Below are 22,744 nucleotides of genomic sequence, written 5' to 3'. Positions count from 1 at the left end.
TTGCCTTTTTTCACGATTTAGGAACTTTTTATATTTTCCGCTGTTTCTGAAAGTTTTAAACACGATTTTTTTTACGTGTGATAATCGTAAAAAAAATTCGCCCGAATTTTTCAAATAAAAGGAAACATTTTTAAAAATTTACAAATCCAAAGAAAAAACAGAAGATATATGTCGATCGGGAAAAAGGTTTCGCGAGTGAAAAGATCAGAAAATGGAATTAAAAAATGAATCGGCCCACTAAAGAAGGTTTTTTTCGCAAAATAAAAGATTTCATAATCTTAAATATAATAGAAAGAATTTATTCCACGTTTAAGCAACAAATTCGTAAGGAATAGGTGCAAGAACTTGTGGCGCGACCTTTCCGGAAACGATGTGAGCTCCTCGAGGTTGAACAGGCTGTCTTTTCAATTGAACCTGGACATTCTTATCCTTGGCTTCCTTCCTGAGACGCTCGTTTTCCTTGACTCTCTTGAGAAAGTCTTCCCGGCATTTGGAGTGATTGACGTGTTCAACTCGGACACTAATCCTCTTGGGGATGATTCTACCTCGGAAACGCTTGTTGACAACGACTCCAAGAGCATGAGGGGTCACGTTGAAGACGCGTCCGGTCTTGCCATAATAGACCTTGTAGGGCAGACCTTTTTGGATCGCCGAATTTTGTTTAATGTCGACCATGTCTCCAATTTTGTAGATCTTCATGTAGGTCGAGAGTGGAATGGTTCCATGCTTACGGAACTTGCGGGAAAACAAGTCCCTTGTTCCGCGACGGTATCCCTTTGAATTCGTCATTTTGACGTTACTGTTTCCAGAAAATAAGAAAAAAAAAACGGAATTAGAATTTATTTTCTGAATTGAGAGTTATCGGGTTTTAAGTATTTCAATTTTTTATTTTTTATCTAAAGGTTTTTGACCAGTTAAATTATTTAGTAATTTTGATGGTGATTTTATTGGCTACTGGTCTAGAATCAACGTTTTTTTTTTAATAGTGATTTTGTAAATTGTGAAAAAATGCTCTCTAGCTCCGCTGAGATTCGAGCCAAAGTTTTTCAGCTAGAGAACATTTTTTTCACAATTTAAAAAATCAATATTAAGAAAATATTGATTATAGAGCAGTATACAGAAAATACATAAAAATTATTGTATTTAAATTGTATTTAGGAATTTTAGGTTCAATCAGGAATACAAATTTATTTATTGAATTGTATAGCGACAATCAGACTTAGGATGGCCACAAGATTGTATTTTCCAATTTCCCTAAAATATCCCTAACATTTAGACGAATTTCCCTGACAGGGAAGTATTAGAATAGCGAATGAGGTTTCAATAATGTGCTAAGCAAAATAGTAACTTAAATAAATAAAAAACTAAGAATTGAATTATATATTTTTTTAATGTACATTAAAAAAGTATTTATATTGATCTTAGGAAGTAATTCCAAAATAATATTAAAAGATATCAATTTCTATTTTCCCTGACACAGAGTGGCCGTTTTAATCGAAGAAAAAATTCCCGGTGATTTCATTGTTTTTCTTCGGTTCGCAAACATTATTCACGGCCAATAAAATTTAATAAATTAAACTATATTCTAAAAAATTTTCCATATAAAGTAATAAAAAACAATTTAAAGGATTCAAAATGGAACACTTGAATTCCAAATTTATAAAATTAAAGTTTAAAAGTTTTCAATTCAAAAATGGTGTATTCAAATGCTTAATAACTTACATGTATAAACTGGAAGGTACTAACAATTTTAAATTGAACAGTTTTAAGTGAAATGCAAAGAAACGGCAAAATTTAGATCTTTCATAAATTATATAGTTCAAAGATTCAGATTAAGTTCCAAAAATATAAATCCACGTTAACATTTTCAATACTCTAAATTAAAGAATCAAGTAATAAACTTTCGAAATTATATTATTTTAAGTAATTTTAAGCTAGACATATTAAAAATTGAAAAATGTTGAAAAATCTAGAAGTGTTTTAAAATTTTTCCAAATTCAAAATCAGTTTTGAATTTTTTGTCAGAACTTTTAAATATATTTCAAAATAAATTGATTTTTTTCTATAACTTTTAGAAATCCTACAAATTAAAAAAAAAATTTAAAACATTCGAATAAAATTTAAAATTTGAAATAATTTGAAATGCTTACAACCGAATTTAAAATAAAATTTAGATTTCTCCAGATTTCAAACAAAAAATTTAGAATTTTTTTAAGAATTGTGAAAGACTACAAAAGAATAAAAATTTTCTTAAGATTCTTAGGAAATTTGAAAATGATTTTTCACTTTGAAAAATCACTGTAACAGAAAGTTTAAGAAGATTTTAAGAGATTTAAAAAATGATCGAAGAAGAACATTGAAGATTTGAAGGATTGTATTTTATTTGCTGGATTTTCAAGAATTGTAGGAAAATCTCGATTAATTTTAAAATATATTAAGAAGTTCTGAAAAAAAATTTTAAACACTTCGTTTAAATTACTTGAAATAATTTCAAGTTTTTAATTAATTTTGAATCTTCAAAACTTCTACATATCTCTTAAAAGTACTCAAATTTTTTCTACAAATAATAAGTGTTCAATTGTTATTTATGCGTTTGAAATTTAATAATTTCACTTATAAATTAAACACTTTTTAAATAGAACAATTAAAATTGTAAAGCTGAAAGTTTAAAAGTTCTTCGAAATATTAAATACTTTTTTTTTCTAGATTAAGAAATTTCGAATTAAATGGGATAAAAATTAAATAATTTAGACTCACAGTATTTTTAATTTAATAAAAGCCTTTAATTATGACTATATTATTATGGATTTATTTTTAAGTTGAAAATAGTAATTTATTAAATTTAATATAAAAAATAATATAAAAGAATATCTGAAACTCTGAATTAAAAATATATTATTGATAAATCATGAAAATTTGTATTTAAAAATAAAATTATAGGAATAAATGATATATTAATTTTAATTCTTATTCAAGATTTTGGATTGAAACAGTTACAATTATTGTTCAGATTTCTATACTTAGATTACGGATCCATTTAAAAAATTATTTATTTATTTATATTTACAGTTGATAAAATGAAACTGTTTTTTATTAAAATTTTTCAGCTTCAAATGTTTTTAATTTTTAATCGTTTAAATCTTGAAAACTGCGCTTTAATTATTTTTAAAAACTGTTAAAATCGAACTTGGGCAGATTTTTCTTCTGAAAATTTGTCAAATTCCTGGTTTCCCAGTCCGGTCGTCACCCCGTTTTTTATTTTAAACCTCTTCGATTTTAAAAACTTTAAATTTTAAATTTTTTTAATTTTTAAAACTGCATTTTAATTCTTTAAATTCTATACTAAATGATATAATAATTGATAAAAATCACAATTTAAGAAATTATTTAAAAAGGTTGAAATGAAAGTTGGACAACATTTTTATTATACAAATTTGGTCCAATTCCCGGTCAAAAAATAAATAATATGTATTTAAATTTACAACCTTAAAAATAATTTTTTGTTAGCAAAAGTGTATTTTTACAGCTAAAAATTCAAATTGTTTCGACATTTAATTTTTAATGCCGGAAAGATGAATTTTTAACACAAAAAAAGTACAATTTTCTATCCAAACAGTTACATTTTTAACACACAAAGATGCATTTTGAAACTAACTACATTTACAACCAAATCGTTGATTTTTCAAACAAAAGAGATTAATTTTCAACCTAGGAAGATGATTCTTCAACAAGAGTTTAGTGTTCAAACTAGAAACTCACATTTTTTGGAAAACAGTTAAAGTTTAAACCCGAAAGATGAATTTTCAACAATTAATTAATTTTCAATCAAAAAAGATGATTTTTGAATCTAATAGTTGAATTTTCAAATAAGAGACGAATTTTAATCTAAAAGATGATATTTCAACAAAATGGTTGAATTTTCCTGAATAAAATTAAACTTCAACCAAACAAAATTTTTCATTTTAAACCAAGTAGTGAGTTTTCAAACCTAAAAGAACATTTTTTAACAAAAGAGTTAATTTTTCTAGCTAAAAAGTCGAATCGCTTAGAAAACATTTAATTCTCATTCCCAGAAAGATGTTTTTTCAACAAAAAAAGTACAATTTCCTACCAAAAAAGTTAAATTTTAAACCCACAAAGACTAATTTTCAATCAAACTGTCGCATTTATAACCAAATCGTTGAATTTTTAAACCAGAGACGAATTTTCAGCAAAATTGTTCAATTTGAATCTAAAAAATGATTTTTCAACCAATTGGTCGAATTTTATAACAAAAAAATTTAACTTCAACGAAAAATATTTGCATTTTTAACCAAATACTTGAATTTTTAACCTTAAAAAAAGAATTTTCAACAAGAGTGAATTTTCCTAGCTAAAAAGTCGAATTGTTTTGACAACATTTAACTTTTAATCCCGGAAAGATGAATTTTCAACCAAAAAAGTACAATTTTTTACCCAAATAGTTAAATTTTCAACACAGAAATATGAATTTTCAATCAAAAGTTGCATTTACAACCAAATCATTGAATTTTCAAACTAGAAACAAATTTTCTACAAAATTCAATTTTCAACTGAATTGTTTCATTTTCAACCTACAATGATGTTCGGTCAAAAAAGAAAAACAAATCAACCAAATTATTGATTTTTTAACCGAAAGAGACGAAATTTCTACAAGACAGTTGAATTTTTAACCACATAGTGGAATTTTCTGTCAAATTAGTTGAATGTTCAACTTAAAAATATGAATTTTTAACAAAATAGTTCTTTTGAATTAAGTAGTTGAATCCTCAATCAAACGTGATTAATTTTCAGACAAAGAGTGAAAATTTTAAATGCAAAAAAAATTTTCTGTTGCATTTACAACCCAATAATTGAATTTCCAACCAAAAGACGAATTTTTAACGAATTATTACAAATTTTAAATTGCAGAGATGAAGTTGTCACCAAGTAAATTTTTCTGTAAAAAAATACAAAAACACTCAATTAAATAAATTAATTTTCAACGTGGCAATATGAATTCTCAACAAGAAGTTTATTTTTTTAAATGATTGTCGAATTTTCAACAAAATAAGTCAACTTTTCCAATCAAAATAATTGAATTTTCAACAATGTATTAACATTTTTAACCAAAAAGTGGAATTATTAACCCAAAAATATAACAGTACATTTTTAAATAAAAAATTCATCTTTTTCAACCGATGAATATTAATTTTCTACCAAAAGATGCATTTTTAAAGAAAAAGTTTAATTTTCAAGCAAAAGAGACGAATTTTTAACCACAAAATTGAATTATTAACCAAATAGTTGAATGTTCAACACAACGAACCTTTTTCGATTTTCTCTTAGAATTCATTATAAAACAATTATTTAAAATTTGTCCATTTATCATATAAAAACACTTCCATTTTTTAAACTGAACTATCTAAAATTTCCCCATAAATCTTGAAAAAAATTAAATCTTAAATTTTTAATAATTATTAAAAAGCTTTTTTTTGATCTCTTGAAAATAAGTTTAAAAAATTTTATTTTGCTTAAAAGATTGTAAAAGATGTTGAAGTAAATTTTGCAAATTTCCCATGTTACATAATTTTATAACAGATTTGAGTGAGTTTAAGACAGTCAGAAGTTTTTAAACGATTTAAAATAATTAAAACTTGTAACGATTTTTAAAGAATGTTGTAAAGATTGAAGAAAATGAAACAAATTTGTGTAGGGTCCTAGGAAAAATTAAAATAATGTTTTACGTTGAAAAATTAATTTTAAGAGATTATTTAAAAAGATTTCAAAAATTGTGAAAGAATAATCTGAAAGATTTTAAGGCGATTTTTTTAATTTTGCAGATTTAAAAAACAATTCAGGATAAGTTTAAATAATTTTCAAAGATTAGAAGATCTTGGATAAAAAAAAGAATTTTCTTAATATACGTGTGAAAATTTCAAGTAATTTTTTATTTTGAAAATGAACTTTAAGATGTAATTAAAAGTCTAAAATAAATATCAAACGATAGCCTAAAATTTCGACAAAAAGTTTAGAAAATTTTAAGGCAAAATGTTTTGATTTGGTAGGATCGAAAAATAAAAAAATTGTCAACATTTTAAGAAAAATTCGATTCAGTAAAAAATATTTTCAGGAATTTAAGACGTTTTAAATAGATTAGAAATATGTAAGACCTTGGAAACATTTCCGAAAATTTATTTTGATTTCTTCCAAACTTCTAAAAGTCATAATTATCTTTAAAAAAGACTCGATCCTTTCCTCATTTTTGGTAAAATCCTAAAAAAAATTCTTTGCAATTTTCTACATTCTTTGTTGATACTTCTGAATTATTCAATTTTTTTTTAATTTTCTCAACAATCATATAAAAATTATATTTATACTAATTTACAAAGAAACTTATAATAAATAGTAACTTGAATTGATTTGTAGTATTATTAAAATAATATTATTTTGCCGTCTTCATTGCGTTGAAAAAAAAGTTTAAATTGGTGAATTTCCAAAGGAAATGTTACGGCCTGTTACATGGGATGAGGGGGGGGGGGGGGGGGGGGGGGGGGTCGTAAAAGATCGAAAATGTTACATCGGTGATCGCTCCCTTCCTTAAAAATTAAAGTAATAAAATAAAATAACTTTTTTCTTGAAAGTTAAAACAAAGATTTAACTTTAATTATGGCACAAATTACAAAAAAATCAACCGAATATAAGCAGTTATAAAAGGTAAAAAATAATAAAAATAACAATAAAATCAACAGTTAAAAAAAATAGTTTCCGAGAAATCACTTTTTTCTAAACACTAATAAAAGTATCAGCTTTAACATAAAAAGTGTATTATTGATGTACATTATTGTTGGAAATTAAAAATATTTAATAAACTTGAGAGACTCTGGATCAATTTTAGGTTATGTTAAGCGATCTGCAGCACGTGGCTTTACGCATGAGTTTGAAGACTAATTTATAATATACTTGCCGTAAAAAAATACACTACAGATTATACTGAATTTTAATTTCAATAATTTTAATAAAAGAGTATAATTTTTGTAACATTAAAGTGGAAAAACTTATAAATTGACACATACCTCGCCTGTCAGAAGAAGGATCAAAAACAGAAAGAAAATTCCCATTTCCTGATAGTGTAGCCAACTTTGCAGAATGAAAGCGCTAGGAAAAGGATCTAGGGTTAATTGTTTCTTTGACCGCGAAATTTAAATGTCAAATAACGAAACCTTTTAAAAGTAGTAAAAAATATGTAAAACTCCTTTATTTCTTCATCATTTAGAAAATATAAACGCCCTATATTGACTTCTTATATTTTCAAACATTGATTTCTCTTAATTTTGCCTGTCAGAGAAAGATTCTAAAACATAAGAAAAATACCAGCTTCCTGACAGCATAGCCTACATCGGAGAATGAAATCCCTAGTCACGCAGACCGCGAAATTTAAATGTTAAATAACAAAAACATTCTAAAAGTTGTTAAAATATTTAAAAACACTATTATTTTTCAATCATATAGAAGTTTTAGACTTCTAAAGTTGATCTCTTATAAGTTCAAATATTATTTCTTTTCCATTTTGGGGTTTTATAATCATATTTTTGTTTGCATGATTTCGCGTTACGGCAGGTTATGGTTATGCAAATCCATGCAAATTCAAAATGGCGGTTGTACCAAGTTCGGGAAAATCCGCGCCATTTTAGGCATCGGATTTCGGTCGATACGCTTATTTTTATTCGGTCTCTCATTCAAGCAGATTTTCTCAAAAGAATAATAATTTTTAAACACTTTTGTCATCAATATATTGAAAAAAGTGTCTGTAAATTATGCGCGCTCGAAATTCGAGGTTAGAAAAAGTTTCGTGGGCTTATGTGTCAGTACAAAAATTCCCGATTGTGGTTTTGTAATTAACTAGCCGTGACAGTGCTAAAAGCTTCGATTAAGATTAGTTACGGCACTTGTTATTCGAGAGATAGGTCGGGCATGATAAGAGCAGAGGTCAATGTCGTTTATTTGAGGCGCGATCTCACTGATAAGTGACAGCTTTGACAAAATGTCGCGTGGCACCAAAACGTCAGAGACAACAAACTCGCATTCCATTCGATGTTCTGTGTTTTGAAAACGTTTCTTCAACGTTTTTTTTTTGCAATGTCAGCTTTAAAATTAAGCATGCAGGACAAAAAAGATCTGGATAAGTTCACCAAATTTCTGGCACTTAAAGCCGCACAAATTATCGTGCAATCCAGATCTGGAGAAAAAGTGAGCACGAAGTGTAAACCGAACTCGTCTGGAACAGATTGGGTAAGATATATGATTTATTTACTCTTTTTTTTGGAGTTCATAATTTCGATTCAACTTTGTTTTTACCCAGCTGAAGCATTTTTATTATTATATTTCCTATTTTTAGAATTTAGAGGTTATTTTCGGAGCAAATCTGTGGGCGGTAACTCGATTAAATCGAATGATTTTACTTTCTTTTTCCATTCTTGGCATTCTCTATGGCTTATGCTGTCATGCTTCTGGAATGCTGTACAAATTTAACTAATACGATAACAAGCTTGTTTATGACAGGTGTTTTTGGAGTAGCTTGTTTGTTTATTTTATTAAATTTTCTACTCCAAAACCCGTAGTTAAATTTTATTATGTCCCTTTTGTTTTGCCGGGTTTTTTATTCTGTCTGGGATTCTCAACGTAGGATTTTTTAAAGTTTTTTTTTTGTAAATAAAAACAATGAGTCGAATTGATATCCAATTTTTTTCTTCAAATTGGTTGATCAATGAAAATATTTTGATGACTGCTTTAATTATTATTACTCCTATCAATGGTAAATTGACTTGTGTTAAAAACATATGGGTACATTGCACTTTCGTTAAATTATAGTTTCAAAATTCAAAGTCACGGAAAATAATAAAGATTCATTAAAAAACTTTAGAAAATTGAAGATTGCTTTGATCTCGTTTTTTTCATATTTTTATTCCCAACATTAATTTTTTTAATTGATTATTTTTCATATCATGATGTGTAAACAAGTGAAAAACTTTCCTTTGTCAGTGAGGCGACTAGACCCGGAATCCGGGAAATTACCTTGAATTTAATTTAAAAACCGGGAATTTACTTCTGATGGCAGTAAAATTCAAGTTTTTATTATTTAAATTATTTTCGTCGATTTAGAAAAAATACTTCTACTTTATCTACAGCCGTAGGAAATATAATTGTGTTTATTAGGTTACGGATTTATTTATTTATTTAAAAATACAATTACTTGGTTAAAAGTTAAATTCATTGATTAAAATTCAATTTTTTTAAATTGAAGATTCATCATTTTTGTTAAAAATTCATCTCTCTTTGAAAATGTAACTAATTTGTCAAAAATAATTTTTTTACTTCAGACTTTAACTATTCCAGTAGAAAATTTAACTATTTTGGTAAAAATACGTTTTTTTGTGAAGAATTAGATTTTGAAGAGAAAATTGTATTCTATTTTTGATTCAAAATTTATTTTCTCCCTCTTTTTGCAATTGTTATTTTTGTCTTTTTTTATTGTAAATCTTTTTCATGCTTTTTAGCATATATATTTATATTTATATTATATTTTTTATTTGTTTGAAAATGTATGTACTTTGTGGAAAATTCTTATTTTTGTATATAAAATTTATCTTTGTGATTGAAAATTCCCCTTTTTCATAACAATTTCAAGTATCTCAGTTGAATATTCACCATTTTATTTAAAAGTTCATCAGTTTGGTTAAAAATTAATTTCATCAACTGTTCCATTTTTTGTTGAAAATTGAACTTTCCTGATTTAAAATTCAACAATTTGAATTAAAATTGGTATTTTTTGATAGAAAATTCAACTATATTGTGAAAAATACACGCATTTTGTCAAAAAATCTATTTCTTAATTGTTAATAATAATTAATAATAATTTAATAGTTAAAGTTAATCTTTTTGTCTACAAATTGTTCTTATCGGATGAAAATTCAAGTATTCCAGTTAAATATTTATCATTTCAGTTGAAAATTTATCTTTTAGGTTGGAAATAAAATTACTTGTTTAAAAGTTGAACTCTTTTGTTACAAATTATTTTAACTTTTTATTTGTTCAAAATTATTTTTTAGTCGAAAATTCGTCCTTTTTTGTAGAAATCAATGTTCTTGGTTGAAAATTCTTCTTTTAGGTCAAAAGTTAAATTATTTCATTTAAATATGCATCATCTCAGTTGAAAATTTATCTTGCTGGTTTTAAATTCAACTATTCTAGTCAAATATTTACCATTTTAGTTTAAATTTAATCACTTTTTTTGCGAATTTAACTTATTCCACTTGAATAGATAAAATGATCTTTTTTTTGTTGAAAGTTAATATTGTCGTCTAAAAATTATTCTTGGCGGTTATAATGTCAAGTATTCCAGTTAAATATTTATCATTTTAGTTGAAAATTCATCTATTAGATTGGAAATAAAATTACTAGGCTAAAAGTAGAACTCTTTTGTTGAACAATTTAACATTGGTGTAAACAATTCTATTTGATTAAAAATTTAATTTGTTTATTTAAATGTTTACTCTTACGTTTTTTATTCAGAATTCATCTCTTTCAAGTGAAAATTGAACAAGCTATTTTGTCCACAATTCATCCTTTTTTAGTCGAACATTCTTTCTTTGGATTGAAAATTCATTTTTGGTATAAAATTTACATTTTTTATGTATCTCTTTCTTTCGAAAATTCAACTGTTTGGTTGAATTAATTTGTAAAAAAAACTTTTTTTGTTGAAGATTCATATATTTTGTTGGAAATTACCTTTTTTGTTGAAAATTCATCTCTTTTGGTTAATAATCTTTTTTTTTGTTTAAAAAAAATTTTTTAACTGAAAATTAAACTTCCTTTTCTGGTTTAAATCAATCTTTTTTTCATAATTAATTCAACTATTGGGTTAAAAATCATTGGAAAGTCATATTTTTTGGTTAAATTGAACCTTTTTTTGACTCAAAATTAAAATATTTTTTGGTTGCAGTATCAACTATTACATTTTTCGTGCAGATGTTATCTTTATTGGTTGAAAGTTCCAATATCTTGTTTAAAAGCGAACTATTATATAAAAAATTAATTTTGTTCTTTTTGTAAATTAATTTTTTTTACTGAAAATTTAACTAGTCAATTTTTTGTTGAAAATTGATGTTTTTTGAGTAGAAAATTTAATTATTTATTTAAAAAGCATGTATTTTGTTTTAAATAAATCTTCTTGTATGAAATTTCAACTATTTGGTTGAAAATTCACCTGTTATGTTGAAAATTCCTATTTTTGGTTTGAAAATGCAACTGTTTTGTATAAAATTCGTCTTTTCGGATTGAGAATTCAACAATTTGGTTAAGCTTTTTTCTTTTTTGACGAAACATCTCTCTTGGTTGAAAAATTCTTTCTTTGAAGGTTGAATTACTTTGTTCAAAATTCTGTTTTTTCAAGATTCATCTCTTTGGTTCCAAAGTCATTTATTTTGATTAAAAGCCATATTGCTTTATTGAAAAATCAACTGTTTTGTGAAAAATTAATGTTTTTTGATTGTTGAAAATTTTAATCTTTTGTTGTTGAAAATTAACTTTTTTGGGAAAATTCTCCTCTTTTTGTTAAAAATTGAAGTATCAACTATCATAATTTTCGCTGAGAATTCATCTTTATTGGTTGATAAATTAACTACCTGGTTGAAAGTGAAAGTTTTTTCTTAACAATTCGATTAAACATTTAACTATTTTTTTGAAAATTAATTTTCTTTCAACTAAAAACTAATCTATATCATTTTGGGTTAAAAATTGATCTTTCTTATTTGAAAATTAAACTATTTGGTGGAACAATTATGTATTCTGTTGAAAAATTTGTATTTTTGTATTTATAATAAAAATCTTTTTTGATTAAACTACATATTAACTATTACATCCTTTTTGGTTGACGTATCAACTACTACATTTTTCGCTGAGGATTCATCTTTATTGGTTGAAAATTGAACTACTTGCTTGCAATTTAAAGTGCATTATTCACAATTTATTTCAAAATCTAACTATTTTTTTTTAAATTATTTTTTTCTTTAATTGAAAGTTAACCTATTCTGTGTTGCAAATTGACCTCTTTTATTGAAAATTCGTGTATTTTTTTTTAATTCTTCATTTTTCATAGAAAATTAATGTCCTTGGTCTAAAATTCATCTTTTCGGGTTGGTAATTCAACTATTCAAGCAGAAAATGGAACTATTTCAGGGCGGTCGCTGGACCAGAAACCTGGAAAACCGTGAAATGACCGGGAATTTTATGAGACCGGGGAAAACCGGGAAATGACAGTAAATTAATTTTTTTCCCGGGAATTTTTCAAAATTTGTAGCATAAAATTTTGGTCAAACTTTGATTTCAACCGTTTTTTAAATAATTTTTCAAATTGTGATTTTTTAAATTATTATATCATTCAGTTTAGAATGCTTAATTCGAAAATGTTTCACTTTAAAAATTTTCCATTTTTAATTTTTAAAAGCATATATTTTAATTTAAAGAATTTTAAAATGCAGTTTTAAAGGCTGACAGAACATTTATTGTTTGTAAAAAAATTTGAGTAATTTTAAGAGATATGTAGAAGTTTTGAAAAGATTATAAAATTAATTAAAAACTTGAAATTATTTCAAGTCATTTGAACGAAGTGTGTTAACATTTTTTTCAGAACTTCTAAATATATTTTAAAATTAATCTAAATTTTCCTACAATTTTTGAAAATCCTGCAAATTTTTAAAAATCCTTAAATCTTCCATGTTCTTCTTTGATGATTTTTTAAATCTCTTAAAATTTTCCTAAACTTTCTATTACAATAATTTTTCATAGTGAAAAATCATTTTCAATTTCCCTAAGAATCTTAAGAAAATTTTTTATTTTTTTAAAGTCTTTCATTATTCTGAAAAAATTCTAAATTTTTGTTTGAAATCTGCAATAATCTCAATTTTATTTTAAATTCTGCTGCAAGTATTTGAAATTATATTAAGTTCTAAATTTAATTCGAATCTTTTTTAAATTTCTAAATATCTCTTAAAATTACTCTAGTATTTTTACAAATAATAAGTTTTCTATTATTATTTTAAATTAAAATTAAATTTTTTTAAATTTGCAGCATTTTCTAAAAGTTATAGAAAAAATTCAATTAATTTTGAAATTTATTTAAAATTTCCAAACAAAAATTCAACATTTATTTTGTATTCAGAAAAATTTAAAACCATTTTTAGATTTCTCAAGATTTTGAAATAAAATTTTAAAGCTTTTAAAGGATGCCTAGACTATTTAAAATAAAAATAATTTAAGAACTGTTAAGTTAAAAAAATTATTTTTCAATTTTTAATGTGTCTAGTTTAAAATTACTTCATATAATTTTGAAAATTTTTAAAATTGATTGCTTGATTCTTTAATTTAGATTGTTGAAAATGTTAACGTGGATTTATATTTTTGGAACTTAATCTGAATCTTTGAACTCTATAATTTTTAAAAGTTCTAAAATTTGCAATTTATATGCATTTTATTTAAAATTGTTTAATTGAAAAGTGTTAGTGCTTTCCAGTTATATGTGTAAATTACTGAGCATTTGAATACACAATTTTTGAATTGAAAACTTTTAAAGTTCAATTTTGATTGATTTTTTGATTTGTTTGATTTTTTAAATTTCATTGGCCGTAAAAAATATTTGCGAACCGGGAAATGACCGGGAACTTTTTTCTTCGATTAAAACGGCTATAGTGTATTTGGTTAAAAATTATAATGTTTTGTTGAAAATGCATTTTTTCGGGTTCAAAATTCTACTGTTTTGTGGAACATTATTCATTTTGTTTTAGATGCATCTTCTTGGTTGGAAAAATACTTTTTTGTTAAAAATTTAACTATTTGTTTGAAAATTCTTTCTACCAAAAGTTCGACTTTTTTGTTACAATACTACAAATTTTGTTTCTTCTGTTAAAGATTCATTTTTTAAAATATTTCGACTTGAAATCACAAGAATAAAATGGTTCCTAAATTAAATTTATTTAAAAAAACTAGAAATGATTGAATAATTTCTTTTCTTTGCAGTTTAATTTAGCAATCCAAGATTTGCCGGAGGTGCAAGCAGAAGCTAAGAGAGTTATTTGCAATGACATTATCAGTTCGACAATACCTCTCTGTATTGAAATATCCCTTCGAACCGTTGAAGGAGACACCATGGTCCTGGAAACTTGGACTCTGGGTGTCATGCCCGAACAATGTGATCCCACAGTTAGGGTGACTTACACAGTTTACAACAGAATGGGAATTTTACTTAAATCCTTACTCTCCGTCTCGAGAGTAACACCAGCTTATAAATTGAGTCGAAGGCAGGGCCCTGACTCATATGTTATTTGCTATAGAATTTATATGGGGGAACCTCAACTACATACTTTAGGTAAGAATTCAACCATTTTTTTAGTAAATTTTAATATCCATACAGTCGCAATTTCTAGAATAATTAAAAAAAAAATACATTTTCAGAATGATCGTAGGTCAGGAAAAAGTTAAGAAATTTTAGTGGTCAGGTTCTGAAAAAATCGTGCAAAAGTCAAGGATTATAAATTTGGAATTTTGACAATTTTACTTCAAACTGTTTTATTCAGTTTATAAATTATTTTAGCTAAAATTGATCCAGGATTAAGATTCTGAAATTCGATTAAGAATATTAATGGATAGAAAAAAAATTAGGGGATTTTTAAAATGAAATTTTACGGTCAGTCTGATATAATATTCTTGTCAGTAATTTATTTCCCGCCAGGCGATTATATTTTTAGTTAAATATTTTATTTGTTTGAAAATACTACCATTGTGTTAAAAAGGTATCCTTCTTGATTGAAAATTGAATGGTTTTATTTAAAATTAATCTTCTTCAGTTAAAAAGTGAACTATTTTCGTAGAAAATTATCTTATGTTGAAAGTTTTTCTTTTTTCGTTGAATTCAACTTTTTTTAGTTTAAAATTAAAATCCCTCTCGGTTGAAATATCTACTATTTAATTATTCGTTGAAAATTCATCGTTTTTGATTGAAAAATTGGTTTATTTGATGAGGGTTGAACTACTTTGTGAACAAACAATTTTTTGTTAAAGGTTCATAATTTTAGTTGAGAATTCATCTCTTTCGTTGCAAATTCGTTTTTTTTTTAAAGTACTTTTTAACTAAAAATTCAACTATCCTAGTTGAAGATTCATAATTTTAGTTAAAAATTCTAAATGCTTCGTTAGAAATTTATTATTATTTTTTTATAAAGATTGAACTCTGGTTGAAAAATTAACTATTTTTGTTGACACATCGTTTTGTTTTAATTAAAATTAATTTGTTTAACAGAAAATGTAATTTGGCCATTTTTTGTTGAAAGTTGATATTTGTTAGTTAAAAAATCGACTTTTTAAGTAAAAAAAACTAATCTGCTTGGTTTGGAATTTCCTTTTTTTGGAAAAAATGGTATTGTTTAGTTAAAAATGAACTTTTTTGTTGAAACTTTATATTTTCTGGTTGAAAATTCAAATGGTTTACAGATAATTAATCTTTTGCCTTGAAAGTTTAACAATTTCGATGAACTTTTTTTTTCTCTCATGAATGAAAAATCTTTATTTTTTTAAAATACGTCTTTTCTTTAAAAATTTACCATTCTAGTTGAAAACTGATCTCTTTGGTTGGAATTCTTTGCTTTTGAAACTTAATTTTTTTTACTGAAAATTTAACTTTTCCATTTTTAGTTAGAAATGTATATTTTTTAGTTTATATTTCAAATATTTGTTGGGAAATTCTTGTATTTTGTTGAAAATTCGTCTTTTTATATAAAAAATTTAATCTTCTTGGTTCTATATTCATTTTTTGGTATTAATACTCTTTTTTTGTTTGTTAAACATTATTGTTTGTAACGGTGGATTTAATCATCCCATTTTTCGTTGAAAATGTATCTTTTTAGTTGAAGTTAATCTAGTTTTATGAAAGTCGTTTTTTGTTGTTGTTGAAAATTCAACTACTTGATTAAAAATTAATGTATTTTGTTGAAAATTCGTTGTTTTTTTTGTAAGATTTTTATTAAAAAAAGAATAAACTTTAACCAAAAACTGCTGCATTTTTAAACAAATAGTTAAATTTTTAAACAAAAAGATACATATTTTAGAAGACAGTTGAATTTAAAAAAAGTGAATTCTTAATAGGAAATAAAAATAGTTGATATTTCAACTAAAAAAAACACGAATATTCTACAAAATAGTTCAATTTTCAAACAAAAAGTTCAATTTTCGACTAAGAAAAGTAAAATTTTTCATCAAATAGTTTAATTTTCAAGAAAAACTTCATTTTTTTCAAAAATGTTATAATTAAACTTTCAACTTAAAAAAAACTAATATTTAACAAACAAAGAAACGAATTTTTATGCAAAAAATTATAAGTGAATTCTTTTCTTAAAAATTAATTCTTTTTGGTTGAAGATCTATCAGTCTAGCTGAAAATTCATCTCTGCATAAAAATTCGTTTCTATGTTTGTTAAATATTAGTTTTTTTAAGTTGAAAGTTTAATTATAACATTTTTGAAAAAAATGAAGTCTTTCTTGAAAATTAAACTATTTAATGAAAAACTTTACTTTTTTTAGTTGAAAATTGGATTTTTGGTTTGAAAATTGAACTATTTTGTTGAATATTCGTGTTTTTTTTTAGTTGAAATATCAAATATTTTTATTTCTTATTAAGAATTCATTTTTTTTTAAATGCAACTGTCTTCTAAAAGATGTGTCTTTTTGTTTAAAAATTTAACTATTTGGTTAAAAATGCAACTGTTTTTGGTTAAAGTTTAGTCTTTTTTTATTAAAAATCTTACTGTTTGGTTGAAAATTCCTCTTTGTAGATTGAAATTCTATAAGTTTTTTAAAGATTTAATTCTTTTGTTGAAAATTTAACTATTTATTTGAAATTTGAACTACTGGGTTGAAATTTGAACTCCATTGTTAAAAGTTAATTTTTGTGGTTGACAATCCATCTATTTTGATGAAAATTCGTTTTTTTTTGTGTGGAAAATTCATATTTTTTTCGGTGAAAAATGAATCTTTTTCTTTTAAAATTCAGCTACTTGAAGATTCATAATTTTAGTTGAATTTCATCTCTTTGGATAAAAATGTATTTCTTGTTTGTTTTTTTAAACAATAGTTTTAATTACAAATTTAATTATAACATTTTAGGGTGGAAATTAATTTTTTTCTTGATAATTGAAATATTTGGTGAAAATTTTAACTTACTTAGTTAAAAATTGGACTTTTTGTTTAAAAATTGAACTCTTATTTTTATTTTTTTTAGTTTAAATATCAATTATATTAATTTTTGATTAAGAATCTTTTTTTTTATTCAACTATCTTCAAAAAAATGTATCTTTATGGTTTTTAAAAATTTAACTATTTGTTTGAAAATTCAAGAAATTTTGTTGTAATTTAATTATTTTGTTGAAAATTCAACTACTTGATTGAAAATTGAACTCCTTTGTTGAAAATTAATTTTTGTGGTTGAAAATCCATCTATTTTGATCAAAATTCTTTTTTTGTTTCATGGAAAATTAATCTTTTTCGTTCAAAATTGAGCTTGATTAAAATTCATAATTTTAGTGTAATATCATCTCTTTGGATAAAAATTTATTTCTTGTTTGTTTTATAAAACAATAGTTTTAATTACAAATTTAATTATAACATTTTAGGGTGGAAATTAATTTTTTTCTTGATAATTGAAATATTTGGTGAAAATTTTAACTTACTTAGTTAAAAATTGGACTTTTTGTTTAAAAATTGAACTCTTTTTATATTTTTTTAGTTTAAATATCAATTATATTAATTTTTGATTAAGAATCCTTTTTTTTATGTAACTGTCTTCAAAAAAATGTATCTTTTTGGTTTTTAAAAACTTAACTATTTGGTTGAAAATTCCTCTTCGTAGATTGAAATTCAACAAATTTTGTTTAAAATTCAACTATTTATTTGAAAATTCAACTACTTGGTTGAAAGTTGAACTCATTGTTAAAAATGAATTTTTGTGGTTAATAATCCATCTATTTTGATAAAAATTAATCTTTTTTTCGATGTAAAATTAAATATTTCGTTCAAAATTCAGCTACGTGATTAAAGGTAAAACTCTTTTATTAAAAATTAATTCTGTTGTGGTTGAAGATTTATTATTTTAGTTGAAAATTCATCTGTTTGCATAAAAATTGTTTGCTTTGTTCGTTTGTTAATTACTAGTTTTTTAAATTTAAAAATAACTTTTTTGGTTGAAAATTAATTTGTTTGTTTGGAAATTGAACTATTTTGATAAATATTCGCTTCTTTTAGATACAATATCAACTATTTTTATTTTTTATCAAGAATTCATCTCTGTTTTGAAAATTCAACTGTCTTCTTAAAAATTTGTCTTTTTGGTTTAAAAATTTCACTATTTCGTTAAAAATTCCTATTTGTAGATGGAAATTAAAGACATTTTAATGACTTGATTAAAAGTTTACCTCCTCTGTTAAAAATTCATTTCTGTGGCTAAAAATCATCTACGTTCAAATGAACGAAATATTTTTTCCAATTCTATTTTATTCATAAATAATGTTTCAAGTACAATTTAAAATATGCATTATAATTTTCTTTTAGTAAATATATTATTTCAAATATAAATTAACAAACATTTTAGCCATTTTCATAGTTTAAAAAGTCATCCGTAAAAAATTGGTTCATTTGAACGTTCAGAACTTCAAGCACATTTGAAAATCTATCTGTGTTGATCAAAATTCGTCTTTTTGTCGGTGGAAAATTAATCTTTTTGGTCCAAAATTTAACTACTTGATTAAAGGAAAACTCTTTTCTTAAAAAATAATTCTCTTGTGGTTGAAGATTTATCATTTTAGTTGAAAATTTGTTTCTTTGTTTGTTTGTTAAACATTAGTTTTTTTAAATTGAAAATTTAATTAAAACATTTTTGGGTGAAAATGAGATGTTTTTTTCTGTTGAAAATTCAACTAATTGGTGAAAAATGTAACCTTTTTAGTTGAAAATCAGACTTTTTGTTTGAAAATTGAACTATTTTTTTGAATATTCGTTTTTTTTAGTTGAAATATCAGCTATTTTTATTTTTTATCAACAATTTATCTCTGTTTTGAAAATTCAACTATCTTGTAAAAAATTTGGCATTTTGGTTAAAAAATGTAACTATCTCGTTAAAAATTCCTCTTTGCAGAATGAAATTCAACAAATTTGATCAAAAATTTAATTATTTTGTTAAATGTGCAACTATTTATTTGTAAATTCAACTATTTGGTTGAAAGTTGAACCTAGTTATTAAAAATTAATTTTTGTAGTTGAAACCCCATCTATTTTTGATGAAAATTCGTTTTTTGTTTTGTGGAAAATTCATCTTCTTTTTCGGTGGAAAATTAATCTTTCTGTTTCAAAATTCAGCTACTTCTGATTCAAAATGAAATTTTAAATATAATTTCTTGAAAATTGAAATATTTTGTGAAAATTTTACCTGTCTTCAAAAAAATGTATCTTCCCGGCTTAAAAATTTAACTATTTGGTTGAAAATTCATTTTTGTGGTTCAAAATCCATCTATTTTGATGAAAATTCGTTTTTTATTTTTGTGGAAAATACATAGTTTTTTCGGTGGAAAATTAATGTTTCTGGTTCAAAATTCAGCTACTTTTGATTCAAAGTGAAATCTTTTCTAAAAAATTAATTCTTTTTGGTTTAAGATTCATCATTTTAGTTGAAATTCATCTCTTTGGATACAAATTCATTTTTTATTTCTTTGTTAAAACATTAGTTGTTTTATTAAAAATTTAAATATAATATTTTAGGGTGAAAATTAATTTTTTTCCTTAGAAAATTGAAATATTTGGTGAAAATGTTAACTGTCTTCAAAAAAATATATCTTTTCGGCTTAAAAATTTAACTATTTGATTGAAAATTCCTCTTTGTAGATTAAAAGTCAACAAGTCTTGTTAACAACTTAACTATTTATTTGAAAATTCAACTACTTGGTTGAAAGTTGAACTCCGTTGCTAAAAATTAATTTTAGTGGTTGAAAATCCATTTATTTGGATGAAAATTCGTTTTTTGTTTTGTGGAAAATTCATCTTCTTTTTCGGTGGAAAATTAATCTTTCTGTTTCAAAATTTTAATTTTTTTGTTTGGTAATTGAACTATTTTGTTAAATATTCGCTATTTTTTTAGCTAAAACGTCATATATTTTAATTTTTTATCAAGAATTCATCTCTGTTTTGAAAATTCAGCTATATTCTAAGAAATTCAACAAATTTGGTTGAAAAATTTAACTATTTCGTAGGAAATTCCTCTTTGTAGATTGAAATTGAATAAATTTGGTTAAAAATTGAATTATTTTGTTAAAAAATTAACTATCTGATTGAAAATTAATGTATTTGGTTGACATTTGAAATAATGAGAAAAATTCTTGAAAATAAAATCAAAAATCTAACGACCAAATTAGGACAACCACCACAAAATGTTCCCACTGCAATCTGAAAAAAGGAACATCCTCCCCTTCACTCTTCCCCCTAAGAATGAAGAAAAGAAAATCATTCGTCTTTAATTTGGACAAAAACAAAAAGGAGAAAATAAAAATGATAAGGCAATCAACCAAATCCCCTTCCTTCTCTTTTTTATTTCTTTCGTCCTTTTTATTCCCACCATTATCAAATCACAATAAGAAACATTTGTAAAAAATATTCACCAACGTTTCGGCACTCATACACTTATTAAGGCGAAAAAAAATAATATAATTATTAATTAATATTATTTATATATTTTTTTATTCTTATTTTACTGTTTATTTATTAATTTTTTTTATATTATACATTTTTTTGCCTTGATAAGGGTGCTGTATGAGTGCCGAAACGTTAATTATTATTTTTTACAAATGTTTCTTATTGTGATTTGATAATGGTGGGAATAAAAAGGACGAAATAAATAAAAAAGAGAAGGAAGGGGATTTGATTGGTTGCATTCTCATTTTTCTTTCCTCTTTATTTTCGTCCAAAATAAAGACGAATGATTTTCTTTTCTTTTCTTCGTTTTTAGGGGGAAGAGAGAAGGGGAGGATGTTCCTTTTTTTAAATTGCAACAGGAACATTTTGTAGTGGTTGTTCAAATTTGTCCGTTAGATTCTTGATTTTATTTTCAGGAATTTCTCTCATCAACTTGATTTTTGGACGTTAAAAAAGGGGTTTATCTTGGATTTTTATCTCATTTAAATATTCTAAATTTTAATCGAGAATAATGTTATCTCCTAAATTCCTTCTAGGTGACAACTACAAACGCGTCCGTGTCGGCCAATTATGTACACCTGTTGGCACAATTTATTTATCAGTTTCCTACAGAACGAAAATGACAATTTCGCCCACATATACCGGTCGAGATTCAATCATGCTCAAGAGTGATCATTTTCACTCCGATTTAAGTCCGAGACACGCTCGATATCAGCAAGGGTATGTTGAACAAAAAAAAAAAATAGTTTAAAAATCAATCTGTAAAAGTTAGATGCTTTGGATGAAAATCAAATCAATTTTTCTACTTTTTTCAGTGATGAGATTTCGAAATCGCTGAGCGATACAATAAAAGTGGGCGCGTTCGTCGAAAATAAACAGGTTATTGTCAACGAGGAGGACTTGGTGATTCCTGACGTTCCCTTCAGTTCATTGCTGACGCCTAGGCAAAATTCTTCACCGCCTCCTCCGACTCCAGCCGCAGATTTGACAACAGGAACGACGACAGTTCCAGCATCTGCGAAAGAAACAGAGATTAGTAATGGAAACGAGAGGGTGGCGAACGATAATACGATTTTGAAGTGCAACTCGCAGAATGGCTCGAGGAGAAGCAGTTGTTCGATCACCAGTGCCAACGACGACTTCATTATGGTAGACCTGGTAATTCCTTACTTGCTAGACTTCATTTTCATCCTTATTTCAGTCATCACAGAGTGTCACCTATTCACTTTTTGTCACCTATTTTCAATTTTGTCACTTTTTGTCACCTATTTTCAATTTTGTCACTTTTTGTCACCTATTTTCAATTTTGTCTCCTTTTGTCACCTATTTTCAATGTTGTCACCTTTTGTCACCTATTTTAGGTATTTTTCACCTTTTTCTCCTATTTTAGGGTTTCTCATCTTTTGTCACCTTTTTCAGTTGAAAAAGTACAATTTTATTCAAAATTACAACTTGCACACCAAATACAGTTTTTATTACACTTTCCTAATCGGCGAATCTTGAACCAAATAATCGAATTTTCAAACGGAGATTAAACTTCAATCAGGCAGAGTTGCATTTTCAAACAAAATTTTTAATTTTTAATTTGAAAATATGAATATTTTACAAACCAGTTTAATTTTGTATCAAGGAAGACGAATTTTCAACTAAAAATATGACTTTTCTAACAAATGAGGATTTTTACACCAAACCGATGGATTTTCTATCCAAAAATATAAGTGCAGTCATTACATAGTGTCACCTATTCACCTTTTGTCACCTATTTTATGAATTTGTCACCTTTTTCTCCTATTTTGGGGTTTATCATCTTTTGTCACCTTTTTTCAATTGAAAAGGTAACTTTTTATTTAAAATTACAACTTTCACACCAAATACAGTTTTTATTACACTTTCCTAATCGACGAATCTTGAACCAAATGATCAAATTTTCAAATGAAGGAGATTAAACTTCAACCAGGAAGAGTTG

General features: G+C 25.0%; 2 protein-coding genes across 5 annotated transcripts in view; one reads left to right on the top strand and one right to left on the bottom strand.

Moving 5' to 3' along the window:
- Window positions 1-278: 278 nt before the first annotated feature.
- On the bottom strand, window positions 279-7,166 carry LOC117181571 (60S ribosomal protein L21-like). The gene is made up of 2 exons (XM_033374399.1): window positions 7,074-7,166; window positions 279-799 (listed from the first exon to the last, which is right to left on the bottom strand). The coding sequence occupies exon 2, from the start codon at window positions 787-789 to the stop codon at window positions 310-312; it is 480 nt and encodes a 159-aa protein (XP_033230290.1). The 5' UTR covers window positions 790-799; window positions 7,074-7,166; the 3' UTR covers window positions 279-309.
- Window positions 7,167-7,671: 505 nt separating this feature from the next.
- The window catches only part of LOC117181860 (autophagy-related protein 13 homolog), a 24,655-nt gene continuing 9,582 nt past the window's right edge, over window positions 7,672-22,744 (top strand). For 2 of the 4 annotated variants that reach the window (XM_033374870.1, XM_033374869.1), the window contains exons 1-4: window positions 7,672-8,289; window positions 14,071-14,419; window positions 21,315-21,498; window positions 21,594-21,927. In XM_033374870.1, coding sequence (XP_033230761.1) covers window positions 8,092-8,289; window positions 14,071-14,419; window positions 21,315-21,498; window positions 21,594-21,927 — 1,065 coding nt within the window. In that variant the 5' untranslated portion in view covers window positions 7,672-8,091. Of the gene's footprint in view, window positions 8,290-14,070; window positions 14,420-21,314; window positions 21,499-21,593; window positions 21,937-22,744 lie in introns of all 4 variants that reach the window. The other 2 variants (XM_033374868.1, XM_033374867.1) reach the window with 1 other exon arrangement.

Source organism: Belonocnema kinseyi, chromosome 10, assembly GCF_010883055.1.
Source record: "Belonocnema kinseyi isolate 2016_QV_RU_SX_M_011 chromosome 10, B_treatae_v1, whole genome shotgun sequence".
NCBI classification, from domain to species: domain Eukaryota; kingdom Metazoa; phylum Arthropoda; class Insecta; order Hymenoptera; family Cynipidae; genus Belonocnema; species Belonocnema kinseyi.
The sequence above is the reverse complement of the archived record's forward strand: the minus strand, read 5'-3'. Positions and strand labels throughout refer to the sequence as shown.